At 41.6% G+C, this 22692-nt stretch overlaps 2 protein-coding genes across 6 annotated transcripts in view; one reads left to right on the forward strand and one right to left on the reverse strand.

The window, feature by feature from the left end:
- The window catches only part of LOC137205551 (ALK tyrosine kinase receptor), a 65429-nt gene extending 60926 nt beyond the window's left edge, over positions 1-4503 (forward strand). The window contains exons 17-19 of the mRNA XM_067703863.1: positions 1028-1162; positions 1846-1936; positions 3820-4503. Of these exons, the coding sequence (XP_067559964.1) occupies positions 1028-1162; positions 1846-1936; positions 3820-4503 (910 nt within the window). The remainder of the gene's footprint in view (positions 1-1027; positions 1163-1845; positions 1937-3819) is intronic.
- CLIP4 (CAP-Gly domain containing linker protein family member 4) overlaps positions 1-22692 on the reverse strand; it is an 81599-nt gene that overhangs the window by 5914 nt on the left and 52993 nt on the right. For 4 of the 5 annotated variants that reach the window (XM_067703349.1, XM_067703350.1, XM_067703351.1 and 1 more), the window contains 3 exons: positions 21443-21515; positions 8413-15866; positions 252-6198 (listed from right to left, as the gene is read on the reverse strand). In XM_067703349.1, the coding sequence (XP_067559450.1) occupies positions 15545-15866; positions 21443-21515 (395 nt within the window). In that variant the 3' untranslated portion in view covers positions 252-6198; positions 8413-15544. Of the gene's footprint in view, positions 1-251; positions 6199-8412; positions 15867-21442; positions 21516-22692 lie in introns of those variants that run through there. The other variant, XM_067703354.1, reaches the window with a different exon arrangement.

Raw genomic sequence — 22692 nt, forward strand, 5'->3', positions numbered from 1 at the left:
AAAAAGGAGAATTAGAAAGCAACTAATAGAAGTTATTTGAATTGTGGATAAAAGGTTAACATCTTTGATATATCAAGTTTGTCTATAAATCAAAAAACTGATAGATACCAAAACAATATGTGGTTTAAAATGGACAATATGTGGTTAAATATGAACCATTCATAGGAGAAAAAAATGAATTAACACACACACTCAACCGTGTTAATTATCAAGTCAATGAACATAATTTAAAATATTCTACCATTTTTTACCTTAAAAATCAGCAGAAGTTCTCAGTGTTGGTGGGAGTGCCTGATGCACAATGCTGGCTGATGGTCAGAGTGACCCCTTGGGAAGTCAAATGGACAATATGGGTAACGAAGGTTTCAGTGTTCGTATTATTTTGACCTAGTAATTCCTTTAAAATTATCCTAGATTTTACTAGATTATCCTAATTCTAAATTCAGGAAATTTATCCTAAGGAAATTATCCTTTTAAAAATGTATAAAGATGTTCAGCACAGTATTTTTAAATATTTTAAAAATGTAAAACAGTATGGAAATGATACAGCAAATTGTGGCACAGCTACTCAGTGGAACACTCTACAGCCATGTCAAATTCTATTTATAAAAATGTTGGTATTAGCATGCAGAATGTTTATGCTATAATGGAATTTGCAAAAAAAAATCACAGCAATTATATAAAAAAAATCTAAGCACAGAAACGTGAACAAAAAAAAATAACACGCTGGTTATGTTTTTATGGAGCTTCACATGTGACTACTTTCTCATTCTTTTCTTTTTCTCCATATGAAGAGTTCTTTATTGTGGAAAAAATGTGAAATTTAAAAAATTAAAATTTTACATTGTGTACGTCTGTGTGTGTCTATGTATGTGTGTCTGTGTATGTGTTTATGACCCTGTGTATATGATATGTATCTGCGTCTGTGTATTTATGTGTGTGTCCGAGTGTGTATGTGTACACGTGTGTGTGTCAGTGCCTGTGTCTGTGTGTGTACCCGTATCCACATCTCCCGTCCTGTGCGCAGGTCCTTCGGAGTGCTTCTGTGGGAAATCTTCTCTCTTGGATACATGCCGTACCCTAGCAAAAGCAACCAGGAGGTTCTGGAGTTTGTCACCAGTGGAGGACGGATGGACCCACCTAAGAACTGCCCCGGGCCTGTGTACGACTCTTTTAGGAATTTCTACAAGTTACTAAGCACAGTTTTCCTTTTCAAGGAATATCTGCAGCCACATATGCTTTTTTGTTTTAAAATAAGGAACCAGACGGCTGACCTCATTTAATATGCCCCAAGAGAGGACTATGTCTGTGGCTTCAATGGGTTAGTCTTCCAGCCCCGTGAAAGCAATAATGTCACACCTGAAAAGGTATCCGTCGTCTGGATGGAGGCTGTGGCCTCACCAGGCTCACACGCCTCAAGCACCTCCTAGGAATCTGTGTCCCAGACTCCGCCCCTGCCGCCCTGCACCATGGGTCTTGAGTCTCCTTTAAGTGTTTCTATTCCCTGCGTTTTCTGCTGTCCTGTCTGGCATCCCTCGTTCCCACAAACAAGGCAGATGGGAAATAGAATATTCTGTCCCAGAGCTGACTTTAATTCAGGAATGGAACGAGAGGAGACATATGTAACGTAAACACCAGGATGTCCATGTTCACGAGCCCTATGTTATATACACCTTCACACTCTGCCCATCAGCAGAGGGCAACATGTGCCAACACGGGACAAGATGAGTCCCCACCCTCGAAGACAGTACCATTCCAGTCCCATTTAGAAAAGTGCTGGGGGAAAAAACGTATTTTTCATCCTGTTTCTCTTGATTTTAATTAATGTGCTTGTTCTTATTTTAGATACCGGATAATGACCCAGTGCTGGCAACATCAGCCTGAAGACAGGCCCAACTTTGCCATAATCTTGGAGAGGATTGAATACTGCACCCAGGTATAAACATTTCTGCCCCCCTTGGCCAGCGTTTATATGGAAAAGTCTTGCAGATGGCAAATACCAAAATGGGAAATAACAGTTACACCAGCCAGGAAACATGAGTTATGATCATGAGGACGAATGTTAATTATCTATAAAGTAAAATGAGTAGTAGCTCAGTTTGCCTGTTTCGTAGACAAATACTAGTCGCTGCCACTTAAGAGGAGCTGAGGCTTGGAGAGGTTTTGTCCAAGCCACACAGCTTCCCCGCCATCCCGCTGGTCCCTACGCAAATCCCGCTCCCATTTCCATCAGTAAGGACTAAGTTTTTCCTCTTTTGATAGAAATGGGATACCATTTCTGCAGACGACTATGCCTCCTACCTCCTCAAGAGAGGAGGCCATCAAGGGAGAACCCCCGCCCCCTCCGTTTCCCTCGTCTCTGCACCTGCGCCGTCCTCAGTGGAGCCGTGTCCTCCTCTCCTTCAGGGCGGCCCCTCCTTCTGCACCACTCGCACCACTTTCCGGCCAACACTTACCTCCTCTCCGCTGTATGTGCTTTCTTTCCCTCTCTTGCCTCTCATTCCGTCAGGATATCTAATTCTGGAGAACATTTTAGAAGTGAGACAATAAGCCACTGCCTCTCTAAGCTCCCTCTCATCGTAGCTGTGACAACAGACATACCCATTTTCACACTGGCCATTTCCTGTCCTCATGATGCCATATTTTCGGGTCCTTTGGGCTCGGAAGGCACTTATCTACACAGACTTCAAGTCATTCGGGGTTCTTTCGAGAGCTTCACGTTCAGTGGCTTTTAGGTTATTATGTTGTAATACTAATGGAATACATCCACTTAAGTATATATACTTTGGAGTAATTTTCTTCTCCAAAGTACATAAGATCCCTCTTAAAAGCAAGGAACTCTGTACAAGCATATTTTGAATGACTCACTATAGAGATTAATGATTAATAGGGAAGGAATTAAGACTAAAGCAGAGAGAATTAGAAGGTAGTTGTTTTTTATTCTTAAACTCTTTACTGATGCATACTGGACCTATATGTTTTTCTGTTAAACCGAAGTAATGGTTTTTCCAATTTGCATAAAATATTACAGAATCAAGTTTCTGCAACTTTAAGCTTTCTACCACAGATTTTCCTCAAATCTCTGGCAACTGCCTTCTGCTTTTCTGTATTAGTCTGTTGCTGTAAAAATGATCTAGCACAGAGCTGATTTTGTAAACGGTTTTCCTCGTAGCACTTCAGTATTTCCTGGGTTTCATCAGATACAAACTAGTTAAAGAACCACTGCATTGTGATATTGGCACGTGTAATGATACGATGACAACACCCAGAAATGTTATAATCAAGTGTAGCCCATCCAAACATGATGGAAATGGAAAGACGAGAACTAGAGGTTAACCTGTTAAGCCCACATAGTGTGTCTCTCCTCTCCTACCCTCCCCTTGCCCCCAACACACACACAAACACACACACACTTGAAGTCAAACACATAGACTTTTTAGTTGAAAGGAATCATTTTTAAAAGTAATTTACAATCTTTTAAATCCATTAATCTGTACGATTTGCCCAAAGGTGGTCTCTGCGAAGTCTCTCCTGACCCTTCTCCCCTGCCCTGGCAGTGGGCCACTTCCCGGCACCCTCTCCCAGCACCCTGCAGGCACTTCCGTAATGGTACTTATCCACCAAGCTCTCCAAAGATGAGGATGATTTCCCGTTTCTTATTCCCCCGTGCTTATAAATTAGCAGATTCCCAATGAACACTGAATAGTCTCTTCATCTGTAAAATAAGTTCGGATGACATCCGCGCTAAGGGAGCTTCCAGATCCAACATGTTTGGCCTGTGGTTCAAAGTTTCCGTCCGTCCATTTCTCCCACCTGTAGGACCCAGATGTGATCAACACTGCTTTGCCCATAGAATACGGGCCCCTCGTGGAAGAGGAAGAGAAGGTGCCCATGAGGCCGAAGGACCCTGAGGGAATCCCTCCTCTGCTGGTCTCCGCTCCCCAGGCCAAGCGGGAGGAGGGCCGCGAGCCAGCCGCCCGCACGGCTCTGCCTTCCACCTCCTCAGGCAAAGCCGGCAAGAAGCCCGTGGCCGCAGAGGCCTCTGCCCGAGGCGCCAGGGCGCTGGCCGTGAAGGGGGGACACGTTAACATGGCATTCTCTCAGTCCAACCCGCCCTCGGAGCTGCACCAAGTCCAGGGGTCCAGAAACAAGCCCACCAGCCTATGGAACCCAACTTACGGCTCCTGGTTTACAGAGAAACCCACCAAAAAGAGCAATCCTCCGGCGAAGAAGGAGCAGCGCGAGAGGGGGAACCCGGGCGGCGAGGGCGGCCGTGCCATCCCGCCCCCCGCGGCCGCCGGCCACCGTCCAAGCACCTCTCTGCTCCTCGAGCCGTCCTCGCTGACCACCAGCCTGAGGGACGTGCCCCTGTTCAGGCTGCGCCACTTCCCGTGCGGCACTGTCCACTACGGCTACCAGCAGCAGGGCTTCCCCCCGGAGGCCGCCGCCCCGGGCCCGGGCCGCTACGAGGACCCCGCGGCCAAGAGCCAGCCTGCGCCCTGAGCCCGAGCCGCAGCCCGAGGGCGGCGCGCGCCAGGTAACGGGCCCTCCGCAAGCCCCAGAGCAAACGTCACTTTTCATTCTGTGCCGACTTTTTTGAAGTGGCACATCACAAGCTGTATTTTCAAACTGCTTCAAGAGGTTTGGAGCACGGGTTCATCCTAGTCTTTCGAGAGGAGAAAATCTCATAAAGACGAATGATAAACACGAGGCCCGAATGGGGCTGCGCAGGGTTTTGACGCACGGCTGGCGTCCACCTCTCCCGGTTTCTTTCCAATCCTGTGCGCTCCACCTCCACGCACGCAGAACTAGCGCTCATGTGTTTCCTAGTTGGAGTCATAGATGTTCCCTTACCTTGTTGATGTGGGCATGGACCACTTGAGGACAGAGGGAACAGAAATAAGGGAGTTCTCTGCGGTGAGTCAGCGCGGGGTAAGACATTCTTTACTTGGAAAAGAAAAATCATAGACAACTCGCTGAAACGTCACTGTGGATGACGTTTGGATGTTTTCAGTTGTGGTGATTCATCGACGACCGTAAAAATGTGGTAAATAGTTATGGTAGTAGAGAGAAAATGTGTATACACTCATCTAAATGAAATGCAAACACTCAAAGTGCTTTGAGATGACAAAACACGGGTACAGATCGAGAGATTCCAACATCCAATTAATATACCTCATGCCTTAAGAGAACCCTCCTACTAAAAGTGAACAACTGAGTGTGAGGTTTCCTACTGGGTTGAAAACTCAAGATTTAAATTATTAATTACTTATTTTAAGACTTTCCACTAAAATAAACTCCGATGATTTAAAAAGAAAAAAATTTAAGCAGCAGTGATACATGGAAGCAGAGAAACATATCCATTCACGGGCATTAGTGTCAAACCTTCCGACAGTTTCAATCATGAAGCTTCCCAAGTTGAAGTTTCTACTACTAGTGGTGGATCATTGGAGTAACAGGCCCTCCGACGGTCCTAAGAAGAGGTACGAATACAGTATCTATCCTTCCTTCCTCGGGCTTCACCCGAGTTTTCGCTCCTTTAATCATGTGATCCTAACATACACGGAAACACAAATTTGCTGAAATACACATAGCATAATCTGTATACCTGTCAACTACAGGGTAAAAGAGAATTTTTTCTCTGGGTGGCAATGAGTAAAGGAACTAAGGAACACTTGGAGTGCTGAGGTTGGCAGTGACATATTAGGATGGGAGTTCTGAACTTGGTTTTCGCAGATGAAATTTATCTCCATGCAAAGGAGTTGGGAATCTGTTAAACCTTACACATGTACATATGCAGTGATGCTTTATCTCATTCTTTCTTTCTGCTCCCCTTCGTTCTCTTGCCCAGTTTCTTTTCTGGTGGTAGCTGTGCCAAAACGTCACTTTGGGAGGAAAGCATCTTTTATCGCTTGTTAGGCACGAAGCATTCCCAAGCGAAAGGACAGTGTTTATCTACCTTTTCTCCTACCTTCTTAATTTCACCTACATCAGAAGTCTCACTCTGGGGCTTCCCTGGTGGCGCAGTGGTTGAGAGTCCGCCTGCCGATGCAGGGGACGTGGGTTTGTGCCCCGGTCTGGGAGGATCCCGCGTGCCACGGAGCGGCTGGGCCCATGGGCCGTGGCCGCTGAGCCTGCGCGTCCGCAACCTGTGCTCCGCGGCTGGAGAGGCCACAACAGTGAGAGGCCACAACAGTACTGCAAAAAAAAAAAAAGAAAACAAAAAGTCTCACTCTGGTTGTGGGAAAGCCACTCTGTTCTAAGCCTACACTAGACCAGTGAGTGTTGATTCCTCCCATGGCAGAGCCTTGCCCTAGTCAGTAGTTCTGCACATCTCTAGAAGCACTGATACCCTGGACCCACTTTTCCTTTAACTGCCAAAAATATTTTCATCAGACACACATGAAGATGAACCATCCATGAACTCATCTCTAAATACCTGTTATCAATAAAGTTTTAGCTCATGCCTGGTGCGAAGTCAAGTCTAATTATATAAACATTAGTCTAATTCGTAAACCACCTGAAGGGGTGCAAGAATCACACTTTGAAAAACACTCTCCTCAAAGGATGACAGAGAGCTGTCAAAACTGAGAAGAACAATTTCATTTTATATTTGTAACACCAGTAGCCAGTGAAACAGGGAGCATGTTATGTGGTTAAATAGCCAACTCTTTCATTAACAAGGAAAAACATCTTAGCCCTTTCTCTTCTTAAAAACTACAGATCCATTACATTTTCAGGTTGTGCCTTACTACCACTGAGATTGATTTGCTGATTCTCTCTAATCATCTTTATTGGTATCAATTTTCATGTAAATGAGAGTCCAATCTTAAAAGCTTGTATACGTGGAAAATAAACAACTCCACACTGAGCTATAACGTCCTCAAGATGTTTTATTTAACTCGCTGTAAGCCCAGGTATTGGCACGGTATTAATCTGGACTGTTGTACACTCAATATTGCTCCAGCCATATGGCTCCAGCAATTTGTACAGATGCTGTGGACTCACATATTTATTAGTTATGATGCAAAGTCCCACCCAGAACATGGACAGGCACAATTAAAAGTCTGTAGATGTTATGTGAATTAAACCATAAGCTGGTATAATTATTCTTATTCCATGTCTATAAAGAAGCTCAGCAGAGTTCACAATCGTTCCATTGGGAAATCAGCAATCTGTGAGGAATGACCAGTTTATCCATACGTGGCACCTCAACATTACAGCCAGTCAACATAGCAGGAATGAACTTCATGTTTTAGAAAGAGTAAGGTATACTTAGTAGTTGAAAGACCAGATTCTCTAGCCCGTTAGGATGTGAGTCCTGGCTCTCCATGGCTTATCAGACCTGTCAATACCTCAACGTCTCCATATATTGTACAAAATGAGGACAATAACTTCCCTTTCTCACTGCCCCTCAGGAAGATTATGAATTGTGTGAAAGCACAAGCACTCCCTCTCATGCCTCTTGAATTCCCAAGTGATTTGGGTTGGGTGTGGGGAGAATTTCAACAGTCAGCGTGTGTCTCTACACACCTGCCCTCCCCACCACCCCCGTCTGGCCCTCCCGGCTCCCCTTCTGTGCCATGTTGGCTTTGCCTGTCACTTATTTAATGACGGTAGCAAGAACCCTACCAGAACCAAGGGCTTTCAGGGCAAAAGAAGAATGTAAAGACTCTCTACCACACTTAGTGTTAAAAAATAAGCATCAAAGGAAGCTATTTAACCCATTGGATGAATTCTTTTTAAAAATTTTCTGGCCTCTCCATGTAGTGCTTGGTAAGCGCTACAGCTGTAAGATATTATGTGACCAGAGATTAACTTCAGTCCATAAAATGTGAGGCTTTTGCATCCAAATCCACACGGCACAGCACTAAGAAAATCTAAGGGATCAGGCTATTTTGCTAGATTTTTCTCCACTAATAGTAGGATTAAAATTCACATGAGCTTTGTAGACCTAAAACATGATGCTTATGAATTTAGACTACTCTGAATAACAGACTTCCTATGACAAGATTCATAAAATGTATGAAGTGTGTCGTCAATCTGTCTTTAGCTAATGACTTTTTAAATGGGTCCCCCAAGAACATACAACTTGACTTTGCTAATTTCATTGCAGCAGATGGTTCCCTATGCTGTTGTGTGAACATACAAAACGAAACCCAGCATTCCCATAATCCTCCACAAGATGCCCTAAAATAAAAGATAATTATCAAGAACAACTGGTAAGGCTTCTATTAAGATTCTGTTTTGATTTGGTATCCTCAGTAGGTGTGTTTAAGTTCTAATGCACCACTCAAGTACAAAGCTATTTTTAGCCCTAGCTTAACAGCTTTAAAACATTTGAAAAGCTCAGTGCAACAAAAGAATATGGCATGGAGTTGGGGGGCAGGGAGGAACACGGACACTAACCACAGCATCAGAGCGACGTCTCTCCCCTCTTCGGCTGTTCAGTAAATGTAAACACGCGTGTAACCCTTCCACGTAAAGATGGCACCACCAGGGTAGGAGAACCGCAGGTCCCGGGTCTGCCTGCAGCGCCGTCCGCCGTCCATTCCTCAGATCCTTCTGCTTGACACGTGCTCCAGCGGTTGCCTCACTCCGTTCATCTGCTAAGGCCTACTGCCTCCTTGAAAGCAATTGCTCACAATTAGTTATCCCGCCATCACTAAAAGGCCCGTTGGGTAGGTGCTTTTCAGCCGGTGTTAGCTGAAAGGCAGTCTTAACAAATGAACTCACTAAGCCTTAGCAACTAGTAGATTAACGCTCCCTAGAGCGTTTACATCTTGAGAGGTTATTTGCCAGTATAGATGACTATCAGACTGTTAAAACCTCAGATGGTTATGATATGTTGCATGGTTTAGCGCTCATCAATTATTTGAGAAACAGCAGGCAGACCGAGCAGGAGTTAAGGGCGTAGGTGTTAGACAGCAATTACCTACCTACATGACCCGAGCAAGTTAAACTCTCACTTTCTCATTTAAAAACATGAGCAGTTTGGTCTCAGAGGCCCCCTTCCTTTGATTCTGAAGTCTATGATTCTGTAAGACTTCACCTCTGTGTCAGGTAAATCCCAACACCTGGCCCACAGTTGGTAGGACATGACCGGTGTGTGCGTGCGCACGTGCGTGTGTGTGTGTGTGTGAGACCCTTAATCCATTCCAAGGCTAAAGCCAATTAATTCAGTGCACAATCCCAGTGAGCCTATATTTAACCTTTATACAAAAGCAGACCAGAAAGAAGTTTAGCATCAGTTCTCTGTTTATTGTTCTATTCAAAGATCTCTGTAACAAATCACAAAATCATTAACATGGCAAAATGAAGTTGCTGTCTGGGGTGGTTTCCTGAAAGAAGCAAAGCTGACGCAGGACTGTGAGAATCACGTCTGTTTAGCGACCTTCACGCTCACCACGGCACCACTTACTCTCTATTACATTTGCCACAGTGGCCACCTTATTAGCAAAGTAAAATCATGCAACTTATCACTTGAAGCGTTATCTTTAACCACACCTAATACTCGATGACAGATCTGACGCACTTGCTGTCAGTGCTCATTCCCAGAGTAACAAAGCCCAGGACAGGCCACACGTTCGCAACCAGGCAGTGTGTGTGGAGTCAGGCATCTCTGAACAAGCACCATGGAACCATGATGATGAGGAATTCACTAATGACAGGAGTCTTCTCTCCCAGTCACCATTGGATTGGAGAGAATCCCTCTTTTCGGGTTTGTGGAGACACCCACTGCCACTGGAGGGCAATTTTTGGAAACCTGTTCCGAATTGTATAGCGTTGTAGTGGATCTAGTAGTAGGGAATCCCCAAAAGACAGCCAACTCAAATGCCCCAGCAAAAGACCAAGAGAAGATTGTGACAACTGCAGGCAACTGTCTACATTTTAGCGCATCTAACAGTTGAGGGGAGAAAAACCAGTTTAAATATTTTTGCATTATTTCAAAATTATATTTATGTGGTAGTTCACAGTTCTCAGTAAGAAGGAAAGTAAGATTAAAGACAAATTCTTTTTCCTCATGTATGTACCAGTTAGCAGCCGGTGATGTTTTATAAAAGAAACTAAAGCAGAACATGACACTGAATTCTCCTCTGTCACACCCCAAGGAGTGTGACGTGAGACCTCAAGAAATCTCATGCTATTTCTTACTTCCCTAAGCCCTAGTCCCTTCAAGAAAGAGAAAAGATTGCTTGAGAAAAATCACAACATTTTAAACTGATACATATAATCTACTGGAATTCTTATTAGAAATCCATTTTTACTGGCAGGCTCAATAAAGGAGACTGAAAACTTTCACTTTAATCCTCTTCTCTATTGTGTATAATACAAAATCTACTTTCCCCTGTCACCAATTGGGACTTTTATGACTATTAAAATTCATTTTAAAATCCATTTTAGGATTTTTCCCAAAGATATTGTGTAGTAACACCTATCCTTCATAACAAGAACTGTCAGGAACAGCCAATGTCATCAACAACACTGTTGACTGAGATTTAAGCTGAATCTCGGAAGTCGTATTAGAGAAAGAATAACAAGAATGGCTTGAAGCTGTGCATGTAATTTTAACATGATTCATTTCCATGTCAGTCTGATTTGATTTGTTATGTGAAAAATAGTTAGTCCAGTCTTCAAGAAGGTAAGGGTACTTTCAGTAACACCTCTATCAGGCTGGAGGTGAAAGAACTTAACCTCTGAGATCAACACAGGTCAAGGAGAACACAGCATCTGGATATTTAAACTTCCTAAACTTTAGGAATGCTTCAAATTCAAATTCAGTTCAGCGCAAGTAGCTTCCTGATACTCCCTATTTAATTTCATCTATCCAATTCAAACAACTCCGACTAAACATCCAATCCTAAGACCAGTTCCTCCGAGGACAGAGGCATACAAGGTGTGCCTGAGTGTAAGGACCTGCGTATCTACAGGAGCAACAAACTTGACATCTGGGTTCATTTAGGGTTTTAGAGCTGAAATTAAAACCATATTTATGATCATTTGTCAAATGACAGCAGTGATCACTAGGGACAGGTTATGTTTTAAGCTAATAGGCTCAATTTAAACACCTAGAGTATCTTTACTAACATAACTCAGAACTTGCTGCCCTGCTGCAGCACCACGACCACACTTCCCTATCTGAACTGAAAAATAATGAGACCTGCTGCTGCTTTATCGTGAAAATTCTATTCGTTATAAGATATTCTAAAGGGACGAGAGGAAAAAGGTTCCCACACCGCTTGGTGCCTTTCTCGTCAAGGGAAAAGGCTACAAGCAGAAAAGAAATTTCATTTCTACCACGCATAATGAAAATATATTGTTGTCAGTAACATGTGCCCATCTACTCTAATTCCTCCCCATAAACTCCTTTTTCCCTTCTGTAAAAAGGAGCACTGGCAAAAATTTTGCTAGAAAAAATTCTTTTTGCCTACGCAAAGGCATCATATTCTGCTGGTAAGAAAATCTTAACATGATCTACTTAACTTGTTCAGCCCACACACAAGCTCCACTAAGAATGTCTGTTGTATATTCAAGCAGCTTACGTGACATTGTTTGTAAATAAGAGCCTATGTACCAAGGGATATTACTAAACAATTACTAAAAATATATGTGATGTGAGTTTTGTATTACCTACTGTGTTTGTATTACAAGTAAGTGTAGTGAAGCAAAGGGCATGAAGAAAAATAAAAAATAAATTCTCCTACTTGCTTGCCATGTGGTGATACATATTATATGTCTCTGAGTCAATCATTTAGATAACAAATATCCAGTGAACGGTTAAAATTACTAGATCTATTTCTTAACTAAGCATGATCCCTAACACATTAGGTCTCTAGCCTCAGTCAACGTGGCTTAAATAATATTATCACATAGCCTAAATAGGCAGGTCCAAAATAAAACTCTGAAACAAAAATGCTTGGCACCGGAAACCAATGCTGTGCACACCTGGGTGAGATCCAGTTCATCCTCTCTGTGTTAGACCACACATGTTACTGTGTTCCCTAAATTACCATCATATCACAACAGAAATTCAAAACCAGCCCCAGGGACAATAGATAGGCAGTTAGGTGACCCCACTGTGTCTTTCCTGCCCCCTTTTCTACCCCTGACACCCAACATCCTTCTATCTCCTTCATGTCACTATTTTGGGGTAAAGTTGGGCTACCATGACTCAAACCTTTCTTGTCCTTTGTCCTCCCCTACCCAGCAAAATTTACCCGTCCCACAGCCTGGTCTCTCAAGCCCACCTGGCTGAAGCTGGCGAGACAACACCTCTACTTTAAACCATCAACAGCCTCCACTGCCTCTGTTCATTTAACAAATGCTTCCCGAGCCTGCCGTAGGTGCCAAGTGTTATTCCAGGTGTTAGGGAGGAAATGATGAACAAAACAGTCAAAACCCATCCCTCAATCCAGTGAGGGACAGGACAAGTAATGAGCAAAAAGTTGTAGCATGACCAAGGGTGGTAAATGCTAAGGAGAAAAATAACACACGAGAGGGGATAAGGAGTTCGGGAGAAGACAGTGCAACGGTCTCACCAAGATTTCAATGCCTCAGCTCAGATTCCACAAATGTCTGTATCTCAACACTTTTCAGCACTTAAAAAATACTCCCATCAAATTACCTGGAAATATAGAAACAAAGCCTTTTAGTAGAATGTAGATACTTATTTATATATATTTTGAAATCTATAAACGCAAGGTTTTCTATCCAACCCTAAATAAACAAATGAAATCCCACTGGTATAAAAGATAATTAAGCAATTTTAGAAAACCAAAGAAATACATTCTTTTCTTAAATGGCTCTCTGTCCATCAAAACAATATAATCGGAGAGTAGCTAAAAACATAACTTCATTTGCTGAGTAGAAGCATGGTACTTTTTAAGACTCTCTATAGGACAAGAGTCCCCAACCCCTGGGCTGCACAGCAGGAGGTGAGCGGCGGGCCAGCGAGCAAAGCTTCATCTGTATTTACAGCCGCTCCCCATCGCTCACATTACTGCCTGAGCTCAGCCTCCTGTCAGATCAGCGGTGGCATTAGAGTCTCATAGGAGCGCGAACCCTACTGTGAACAGCACATGCGAGGGATCTAGGTTGCATGCTCCTTATGCGAATCTAATGCCTGATGATCTGAGGTGGAGCTGAGGCTGTGATGCTAGCACTGAGCAGCGGCTGCAAATACAGAGTATCATTAGCAGTGAGGTTTGACTGCACAGAGACCGTAATAAATCAATTGCTTGCAGACTCATATCGAAACCCTATCAGTGAGTGGCAAGTGAAAACAAGCTCAGGGCTCCCACTGATTCTACATTACAGTGAGTTGTATAATTATTTCATTATATATTACAATGTAATAATAATAGAAATAAAGTGCACGATAAATGTAATGTGCTTGAATCATCCCGAAACCATCCCCCCACGCCGGTCCGTGGAAGAATTGTCTTCCACGAAACCGGTCCCTGGTGCCAAAAAGGTTGGAGATCACTGCTATAGGGTAAGGATGGGACAAATCCAAGTCATTACTGTAAGAAGAAAAAAAGTGAACTACAAAGCATATATACTCTGAGTACCTGAGAAGAGGAGAGTTGCAGGCAGGGTCAGTGACAACATGCCACTCCAAACCAAAACAGCTTCCCTTTTTATTAATGCTCAAGACATGAACTTTGAATGACATAAGCAAAACACCAATGAAAACACCTAATTTTTATGTATAGTATACGTAAACATACACATTACATGGATTTAATAATCCTAATCTAAATATGAGAACAACTGGTTCTCTGACCTCAAAATAAATTCAGTGTTGGCATTACTGTTACTAACTTACAGGGTTTTATATTTAACAGGAAGAATTATGGACAACCAAGTTCAGTGTAGTCATGGACTTCACGGTAAGGTATAAATAGAGTTTTTAAGAAATAAACTATATAATAAAATAAGTTTACTTTTGACACAGTACAGTCACTTTCTTCAATCAAAAATATTCCTTGATTATAAAGCAGCCTTATTTTGCAAATGTATTTCAGGAAAATAGCTCTAGCAATATTTGAAATTTCACACCTTTTTAAAAAGGCAGCAAAGCAAGAGAATTTAGATTTTAAATAGTATATTGCAAAATAGTTCAATGTAGTATTTCTAAAGCACAAAGCAAGCTCCGTTTTGAAGGATGCTTTTTATCTTATAAAGCAAACTATTCCACTATTTCCGTGGTAGTTTAGAGTCTAAATATCTACAATAAAAGATATATCTTTATACATACAGGACAAACTTCAATACATACCCACAACACAAATGTTCTGCATTATTACATCACTCTATTACGAAGCTTAGTTTGTTAACATGTGCTCAAAAGGAAAATAAAAACATGATACAGTTCTGCAGCTTTATAACAGGCTGAATTCTGCAACAACTGAAAATATAAAAAGAGCAACAACAGCAAACGCAACACCGGTTTTATGAATAATAACACAAAACATCAAGAAACCATAAACATTTAAATGAATAGCTACTACATTCTTCTTAACACATCTTAATTTGCTCTCTTGTCATAAATATAATTTTTTTAATGTTTTTCATATCCCTGGAGGAAATGATGGCCAATCCTCCACAAAGAGGAAAGTGCATCATGCTTTATTTTAAAAGTGCTTCATATATGTATGTTTTATAGATATGTCCCATAAGGAAGTTAATTAAGCACGTGCAAAAAATTCTAATTGTGACTTGAATTTATAAACCTAATCATGGGTTTTTGTGGTTCCTCCAGATGAGGCAGTCAGTCACTAACACAGAAGAAAGATCTGAGATGACACGCTTTGTACAGCGGAAAGAGCCCGAGCCACAGGTCAGGAGACCCACGTTCTAGTTGTAGCTCTGGTAACCAGCTAGCTTGTGACCCCGCGTGAGGAAGAGCGGCTTTAGAACCTGGCAGCGGGCAAGAGGCTGAGCTCCAGAGTCCCTTCCAGGAATGCCTTACCTACAGTCCTAAGGTACCTGTAGGTGAGGCATTCCTAGAAGGGCAAATAACTTGACCCAAAGACATGAAAAATACCTAGTCACACAGCTATTATTCTCTTACTGTCCTTATTAGTACAGAAAGAGATAAAAACTCTGAAAATACTTGACAGAAAAAGGTCATGTGAAGGTCTTACGTTAACCAAAGCTAGTGAAAACCTTCACAGTTATGGCATATGGAAAATCCACTATTCTGTGCAAAAATGAGACAGAGTAAGCAACATCAGTCAGTCACTTAATGGCACATTTTTTCCCAAGTCTCAGAATTCTCTTGGGTCTAAAGCTTTAAATCTTAAAAAAAAAAAAGGCTGATTTTGAGATTGTTTTAAGAGAACCATGATTCCCACAGTTCATATTTCTAGCTTTTTAAAGGAGTCTCTCTGAATTGTTATAATGCTTTTCATGAAGATAGCTCTGTTCTCAAATTTTAAATAACGGCTAAAAGCTAAATAAAGTGAACCATTTGCCATGGACTCTTTATTTTACGTTGTGTGTGTGTGTATGAGCTCATTTAATACTGTAGAAGTTTAACTCAACAATTCTCATCCACAAGCTTTGACCCGTTTATTCCCCGGTAGGTCACTCTGCTGGGCCTCACTAGGACCCCGTGGTTTGGCCTGCAGGTGAAGTAGCGTTTGTCCCCCACTGCCCCATCATTCTTTCCCTTGGCGCTTCGAAGCTCCAGTCCAAGCCAGATCCCTGAGGCAAAGTCAGTGGGGCCCAGGTACCTAACGGTGCCCATCTCGTTGGAGCTGGTGAGGAGGACCTGGGAGCCCTCGTGCAGCCTCACGCGCCCCTCCAGGCCGCCGGCCGTGGTGCTGCTGCTCCAGCTGCGGCGCAGAGCGGGCTTCGACCTGTGCAGAGGGAACGCGAGAGAAACTCTGAAGCACGAAAGCCACGTGATGGAATTCACCGTATTCGTTTCCACAGCCAGGTTCACAAGTCATTCACAAAAGGGCATACTTTATGTTCACAACTTGATCTTTTTTATTCTAAATAGCAATATTAGGATATACTTTTCTTTAACATTAAAACGTTTTTCTCTTGTGGCTATTTTAATACTACCCTAATCTGGATTTAAGATTTCACTAGCAATTTATATATGCGCATGCCCTCGGTAAAACAGCAATTAGAAAAAAGACACCTATACCTGCTGAACAAAGCAAAAAGAAAAGAGCCTAGTGGTTTGGCCGTGGTAAATAAAATGCCATTTTGCTCACCTTTCAAATATTCCTTTACATGAAAACCATTTTTAAAAACTGTTAATCCACAACTTTAGAAACTACACACACACGCACACACGCACACACATACACACCTTCTACGAATGAACTCCAGTTACATTTAAGGGTTTGCCACTCTCCCTGTCACTAACATTAGGAAGGACCTTAGTCGTCTGGATCAGGATCCCTCCTCTTTTCTCTACAACAAAACATTACTTACAAGGCACTGCCTCCTAGCACCCGCCACCAGCCTGACCTGATGACACAACTACTGGGCACCCACACGTGGAACCCTTCCAAGGCCTCATGCCAATACTGCCCAGGGCTTCCTCCACTGTCCCTGGGAAGTAGCCAACTCTGCCCAAAACAGAAACATGCCCAGGAGCTTGTCCTATGACCTGAGACCTCCCAAAACAGTCATCCAGAAACCACCACCAGTGGAGCCTTCAACCCGCCGTCCACGCCACCTCTCCTCCAGGAGAAACCCTTCTCCCAGCCCCACAGTAGAGACAACTCGGAACCTGTTACCAAAACTGCACGGAGCCTGACTGCGAGCAGAGTCTGGGTCCTGCTTGGTTTCTATTTTATTCCACTCTCCGTATTTTTAAATACACTCTCACACACCATGTCTCATTTCTTCCTATTAACGACCCCGAGAAGGGAAGAGCACTCTAATTTTATGGGTAGGAAAACTGAGGCCAAAGCCTGTCCTATGCCACATCTGATAAATCCTAGTTATAAAATGTAATGAAAAAAATATTATTTACCACGTCAAATGCACGAATACAAAGTTAACAAAGAAATACGTAAGAGCTATAAGAAAAGTAAAAATCTTTACCCAAGAATATACAAAAGAAAAATGAAAAAGCTTTGTTCCTGGATAGAAACATATATATATAAATGAATCCTCCCCAAAATGATATTTTTTTTTGCAACCTGATGAAATTACTCGAATTTCACATAATGACAGTATCTATCATTTCCTGAGCACTTACTATGTGCCAAACACTTCACATACATTATCTCATCCAACCTCGCCCAAACCAGGGAGGAATTTGAGGCTAAGAAAAATCAAGCTATTTGCCTAAGGTCAGAGAGATGGTAAAGAGGAGACCTGGGGTTCAGATCCAAGGTTGTCAAGCACAAAGGCCAGGCTCTTGCTCACAACCACAATGGGTATTAATAATTAAGAAAAGGTTGAAAAATAATAATATGGCAAAATTTACATTGCCATTATGTTAAATTATAAAATTACAAAAATTAAAACAATGTGGGGACATCCCTGGCGGCACAGTGGTTAACAATCTGCCTGTCAATGCAGGGGACACGGGTTTGATCCCTGGTCCAGGAAGATCCCACATGCCACGGAGCAACTAAGCCCGTGAGCCACAACTACTGAGCCCACAAGCCACAACTACTGAAGCCCACATGCCTAGAGCCCATGCTCCTCAACAAGAGAAGCCACCTCAAAGAGAAGCCCGTGCACCGCCAACGAAGAGTAGCCCCCGCTCGCCACAACTAGAGAAAGCCTGCATGCAGCAGCAAAGACCCAACGCAGCCAAGAAATAAATTTAAAAAAAACACAAAATGTGGCCCTGGCGTAAGAATGTACTTTTAAACGACACAGAGAAGATGTTTTAGAAAAATACATGCAATTATTTCATATGTGATAAGAAGTAAAGCTTCAAATCAGTGGGAAAGGAGTGAACATTCTAATTAGGAATGCTGTAAAACCTGGTCATTTATTTGGAAAAGAATATGATTCTTACCACACACTACATATTTTAAAAATCCCCAAGAGATTAAAGAGTTAAATGCATAAATTAGAAAAAAAGAAAGAACTAGGAAAAAATAAAGCTATTCATCTGAACACACACAGACATACATACGTGGGTGGGGAGGGGGAGGCGGACATGCATTTAAAGAGTATGCCACCTACCATTAGTTCATGTTTTTTCACGTATTACCAAATGCCACAAAAATGTTTCATATCACAGCATAGCACAGTCTTTAAAAACACTGCAAAAGTCACACTGAGTAAAATTATTAAAGAAGAAAAATAAAATTATTATTATTATGGGATATGTTAAGGGGAAAATCTTTCAAAGAGTATATAGAGTATGATTTGTCCAACTTTGCTTAAAAATTCAGATACATGCATTAGAAAAAAGCTGGAGAAGTATATGACAAAATGCTAACAGTGATAATCTCATCTAGGTGATAAAATTACAGACGATCTTGATCTGCATTTAATTTACTGTAATTTTTTCAAATTTTGTCCAATCTACTTTCATAATCAGAAAAATTTTAAAGAAAGAAATAAGTAATAAATGAACTCGATATCCAAGCCAAAACTTAATAGTTTGGGTAAAGATTTAACATTCCAATAAGAATGATTTGATTCACGTTACGTCAAAGCTCTAAAAGCCCAGGGAAGTGAGAAATTTATAAATTACGCTACACTTGAGAGCGTTGCTTACTCCTTCAAAAACATTAACGGATCACCTATGAAATAGCAGGTCCAGAGCTAGGCTCCAGGAACTTGTGCATAGTAATCTGTAAAACGTTACAGATCCTGCAATAAAGATGGGTACAAAGCAGAAGGCACACGAAAGAGGGAGAAATCTATCCTCACTCAAGGTCCGAGGGAAGACACTTCAGTGAGGAAGTGACACTTGAACAAATCTGACAGATGAGCAGACAGAGAAGGGAAGCAGACATAGTCATGGGAGCAAAATATATTACGTGTAACTTAAAAAAATTTTTTTTGAACAGCGCGGAGAGTTTAGCAAATTGTCACTTGTGAGGATTTTACCACGAGAGCTAAGTCCAGAGAAACAGGCAGGCCTGTACACGCTATGCCAATGAATCTGGACTTCATTCCGCATCTGAGAATTCAAAAGCTTTACGGGACAGGCAGAAAATGAGAACATGTGACGTGAAATGATGGAACCTGCAGCCAACTGGGTTATATGAGTTCTACCCAAAGACATTCAAATTTGAGCTGGCCAAATACATCATGTGGACAGGCTGGGTTCCACAGAGAGGACCCAATGGAGACTCTCAGGAGATGCACTCTGAAAACACGGGGAGAAGCTAAGTTGGTAATGATGGAGATGAGATGTAGCGACAGGTGAGCTACAGATCCCAGGCTGGATGCAGACGGTGGGAGAGAGGATGCCTGTGCCTACCAGGTGGCAGTGACACCTATGCTAACATCTCAAGCTCCCTGTGTTTATTACCCCCATGCTTGGTATTAGATATACTAAGAATTCTGAAGCCAGAAGAATTGCTTCCAACACCCCCTCCATCATCTTTTCCTCTGAATGAAGGTGTTCATCACCACCACCTCAATAAGCCAACTGGAGAAGCACATCTGCTCTTTCTCAAAAACGGCGCAGCCGGCTGCTGCTTCCCTTTCCTCAGCCCTCTTTTGCAAACATGCCCTTTGCCCCAATTCCTTCCAGTTTCTTACGCAGGGATTTTCATTATCTCTGACTATATTTTCCATGTTTCTCCTGGAAGTATCTTTTATTTCCATATGAATAGACAAGAAAATGGCACAGGGTTTGATAAATGTCAATAAACTCATTTCTTCAACCCACATTCTTCAGAATACATCATGCTTCCAGATTAAAAACAGCACAATATACAATCAACTCTGTCACTTCAGCAGAAGGTCATCCAATCATTACAATGTTTCTTACCCCTGAGATCAGGGACAGGTTTCCTAGGACCTAAAGTCTAAACACCTAATGTCTTTCTTTTGTTTCATATAACACTGATCACCAAACATCTGGTCACATATTGTTTAAGTAAAAACTAAATAAGTTTTAAATTGATTATATATCCTCAATAAGAATATGTTTATTTTTCTAAAACAGGTACTAGAGTCAATCTGTAGAAGTATCAGTAAAGCTTCATTTATTTTTATTTTCAAAGAAAACCAACAGAAGTACTGATATTTTCTTCTCATGTCAACAGATCATCTTGTACATATCCACACCTGCTGTATAATTCCCACGGTTCAGATTTCTCTCTCCTTCCCTTGCTTCTCTGTACCATGTTCTTCCCCTCACCAACATCTTGACACCCCTTCAAAATCCTTTATATCCTGCTTGCCTCTTCTTAGTAATTTCTTCCATTCTGCCTAAGAACTCTTGAATATCTTCAATAAACTGGAGCATAAAGCTATTGCCCTTAAACTCTTTCAGCTACTCAAGTGAGGAGACCAATTTTAAAATCTCAGAATTGGTAGAGGTTTTGAGGAAGGGAAAAAAACAAAACAAAACCCACCCAACTCTGCTAAACAGTACCTACCAGTGCCTCAGGACCCGTCAGGGTTCTCAAGTGAAACCTCAGATCTTGGCGAGGCCTTCCAATAACTTCATGGCAGATTATCATATAAACTACCTGCCTGTTGCTCATGTGATCGTCAAGTCCTCTTGTGTGGGCTATGATTCCTAGTGGCTTCTAGGGCCCCACAACTAGTGCACTTACCTACTGAGCTAGACGTTTTTCCCCCAGGGCATTGTTCATAGATTAACTGGAAGGATTTAAAATTAAAAAACAAAAAAAAACACCTCCTTAACCTAATCAGCCTAGAAGAGCCTCATATTCCTCAAAAGGTTAAGAAGTTCCTAAACGTCTCAGAAAACTATTAGGGGGAGTAAACTGGGTCTGAGGTCTATAAATAGCAATATAAATGAAAAAGAGAAAAGGAGATTCTCTCTACAAAGAAACAACAACAACGAAAAAGGGAGCAGTATATTCTACAAGAGGAAGTAGGAGTATTTTTTAAAATAATAATAAGATGACCTGATGCAAATAGGCCTGACATTCCTTTTATGGACTTCCCAAAATATTAAATCAATTCTCTGACTAATCAAGTAAACAGAGTTTAAAATCAGTCCACCCTATTCAGTGATAACACAGAATGTAAATTCCTCCAACTTTTATTAACAGTACTAAACCTCTTTGAAAATATATTCCGTATACTACTTTTAGTCACTGGTGACATTTTTAATTGAGCTTGCAAAGGAGGGAAGAAGAACTCTTCTCACTGACACACTCATCACACCTTTCCTCCTAAGTGTTAAAATTCTACCACGCAATGTAAAAGATACAAAATCCCACTTTTATTTCTTCACAGAATCCTGTCATGTTCGTCCTGAAAGGCGTTTTTTCTAAATCTTCTTAATACTCACTTGGCAAAAGCATTTCTTCTGTTAATCTCTTTCTGGGAAGAAGCAGAAGTTGTACTGAAACTTCTCCTAAAACCTAAATATGAAAGTTAAGGTCAGATGAGGAAAACTAAATCACAAATTCACAGTCCTTGTTAAAAGTTATCTTTTATCATTTCTTCTACAGACGTTCTATTCTACCAAGTGTTTCTTTGGAAACAGAAAGCAAAGAAAATAAGTGCATGTAGATTGTAACAGTTTAGACTTCTTGACGATTGTTACCTCACCTTTCTCATCAAACTATGCACTACATGAATAAGTTAAGATCATGACATTACTTTTGGAGGTTTTTATTATAAACTTTCCTGAAAACCAAATGAAATCGAATTACACATTGATAAAGCTTAATCTTTTTACTCTCCAATATTATAATCTTGATAAATCGTATTAAAAAATAAAAGGATAAAAATGGTTTAAAAAAACACTATCACTAAATATACCCCATTTATAAAATTCTGAACAATGAATTTCAGAGCTTATGATTGCTGGCATCCCCAAATGACAGAGTTATTAAAAAAAAAAAGAAAAAGACTTCACAAAAGGTAAAGTTTTTAAAAGATGCTTTTAAAAAAGAAAGGGATTTCCAGTTCTGGCAGTTACGGCCCACCAGATGTGCTGCGTGAACCTCCCGAATGAAGCAAGTATAATTTAAAACAACTATAATTTTTTTTTAAAAAAATACTGTTGACCTCATACAAGTGGCACAATTCCAAAGAGGCCAAAAACCAAAAAGAGAAACCATGGAAGGTTTCCCCCAAAGCAACCTAACCACCTTGTACCCCAGGACTACACTGCCCTCCAGAGAAGCTGGGGCCTGCCAAGATGGGGTCCTAACAAAAGTGAGGGTCCCGAGCAGCTCATCCTCAGTGTCAAGTCAAATGAGAAACAAAATGAAGCACCACTCAGAGGAACACAAAGGAAAGCAGCTTGTGTCAACCCCACTGTGCAGAAAGCAAAATGTTCTCCCCTCCAGATCTGTGATCACCAGCCAAATTCATTTTATCTGTGTAATATAAAGACGACAACAACAACATTGCAGAGAACGTAAACTAAAGTTGGCAGTGCCTCTAGGCAACTGGCAGAAGTAAACACAGGCATACCTCAGAGAGACTGCAGGGTCGGTTCCAGACCACAGTAATGAAGCAAATATCTCAACAAAACGAGTCACAAATTTTTTGGTTTCCCAGGGCATCTAGAAGTTGTTTACACTATAC

Source organism: Pseudorca crassidens, chromosome 14 (assembly GCF_039906515.1).
Source record: "Pseudorca crassidens isolate mPseCra1 chromosome 14, mPseCra1.hap1, whole genome shotgun sequence".
Classification (NCBI taxonomy): domain Eukaryota; kingdom Metazoa; phylum Chordata; class Mammalia; order Artiodactyla; family Delphinidae; genus Pseudorca; species Pseudorca crassidens.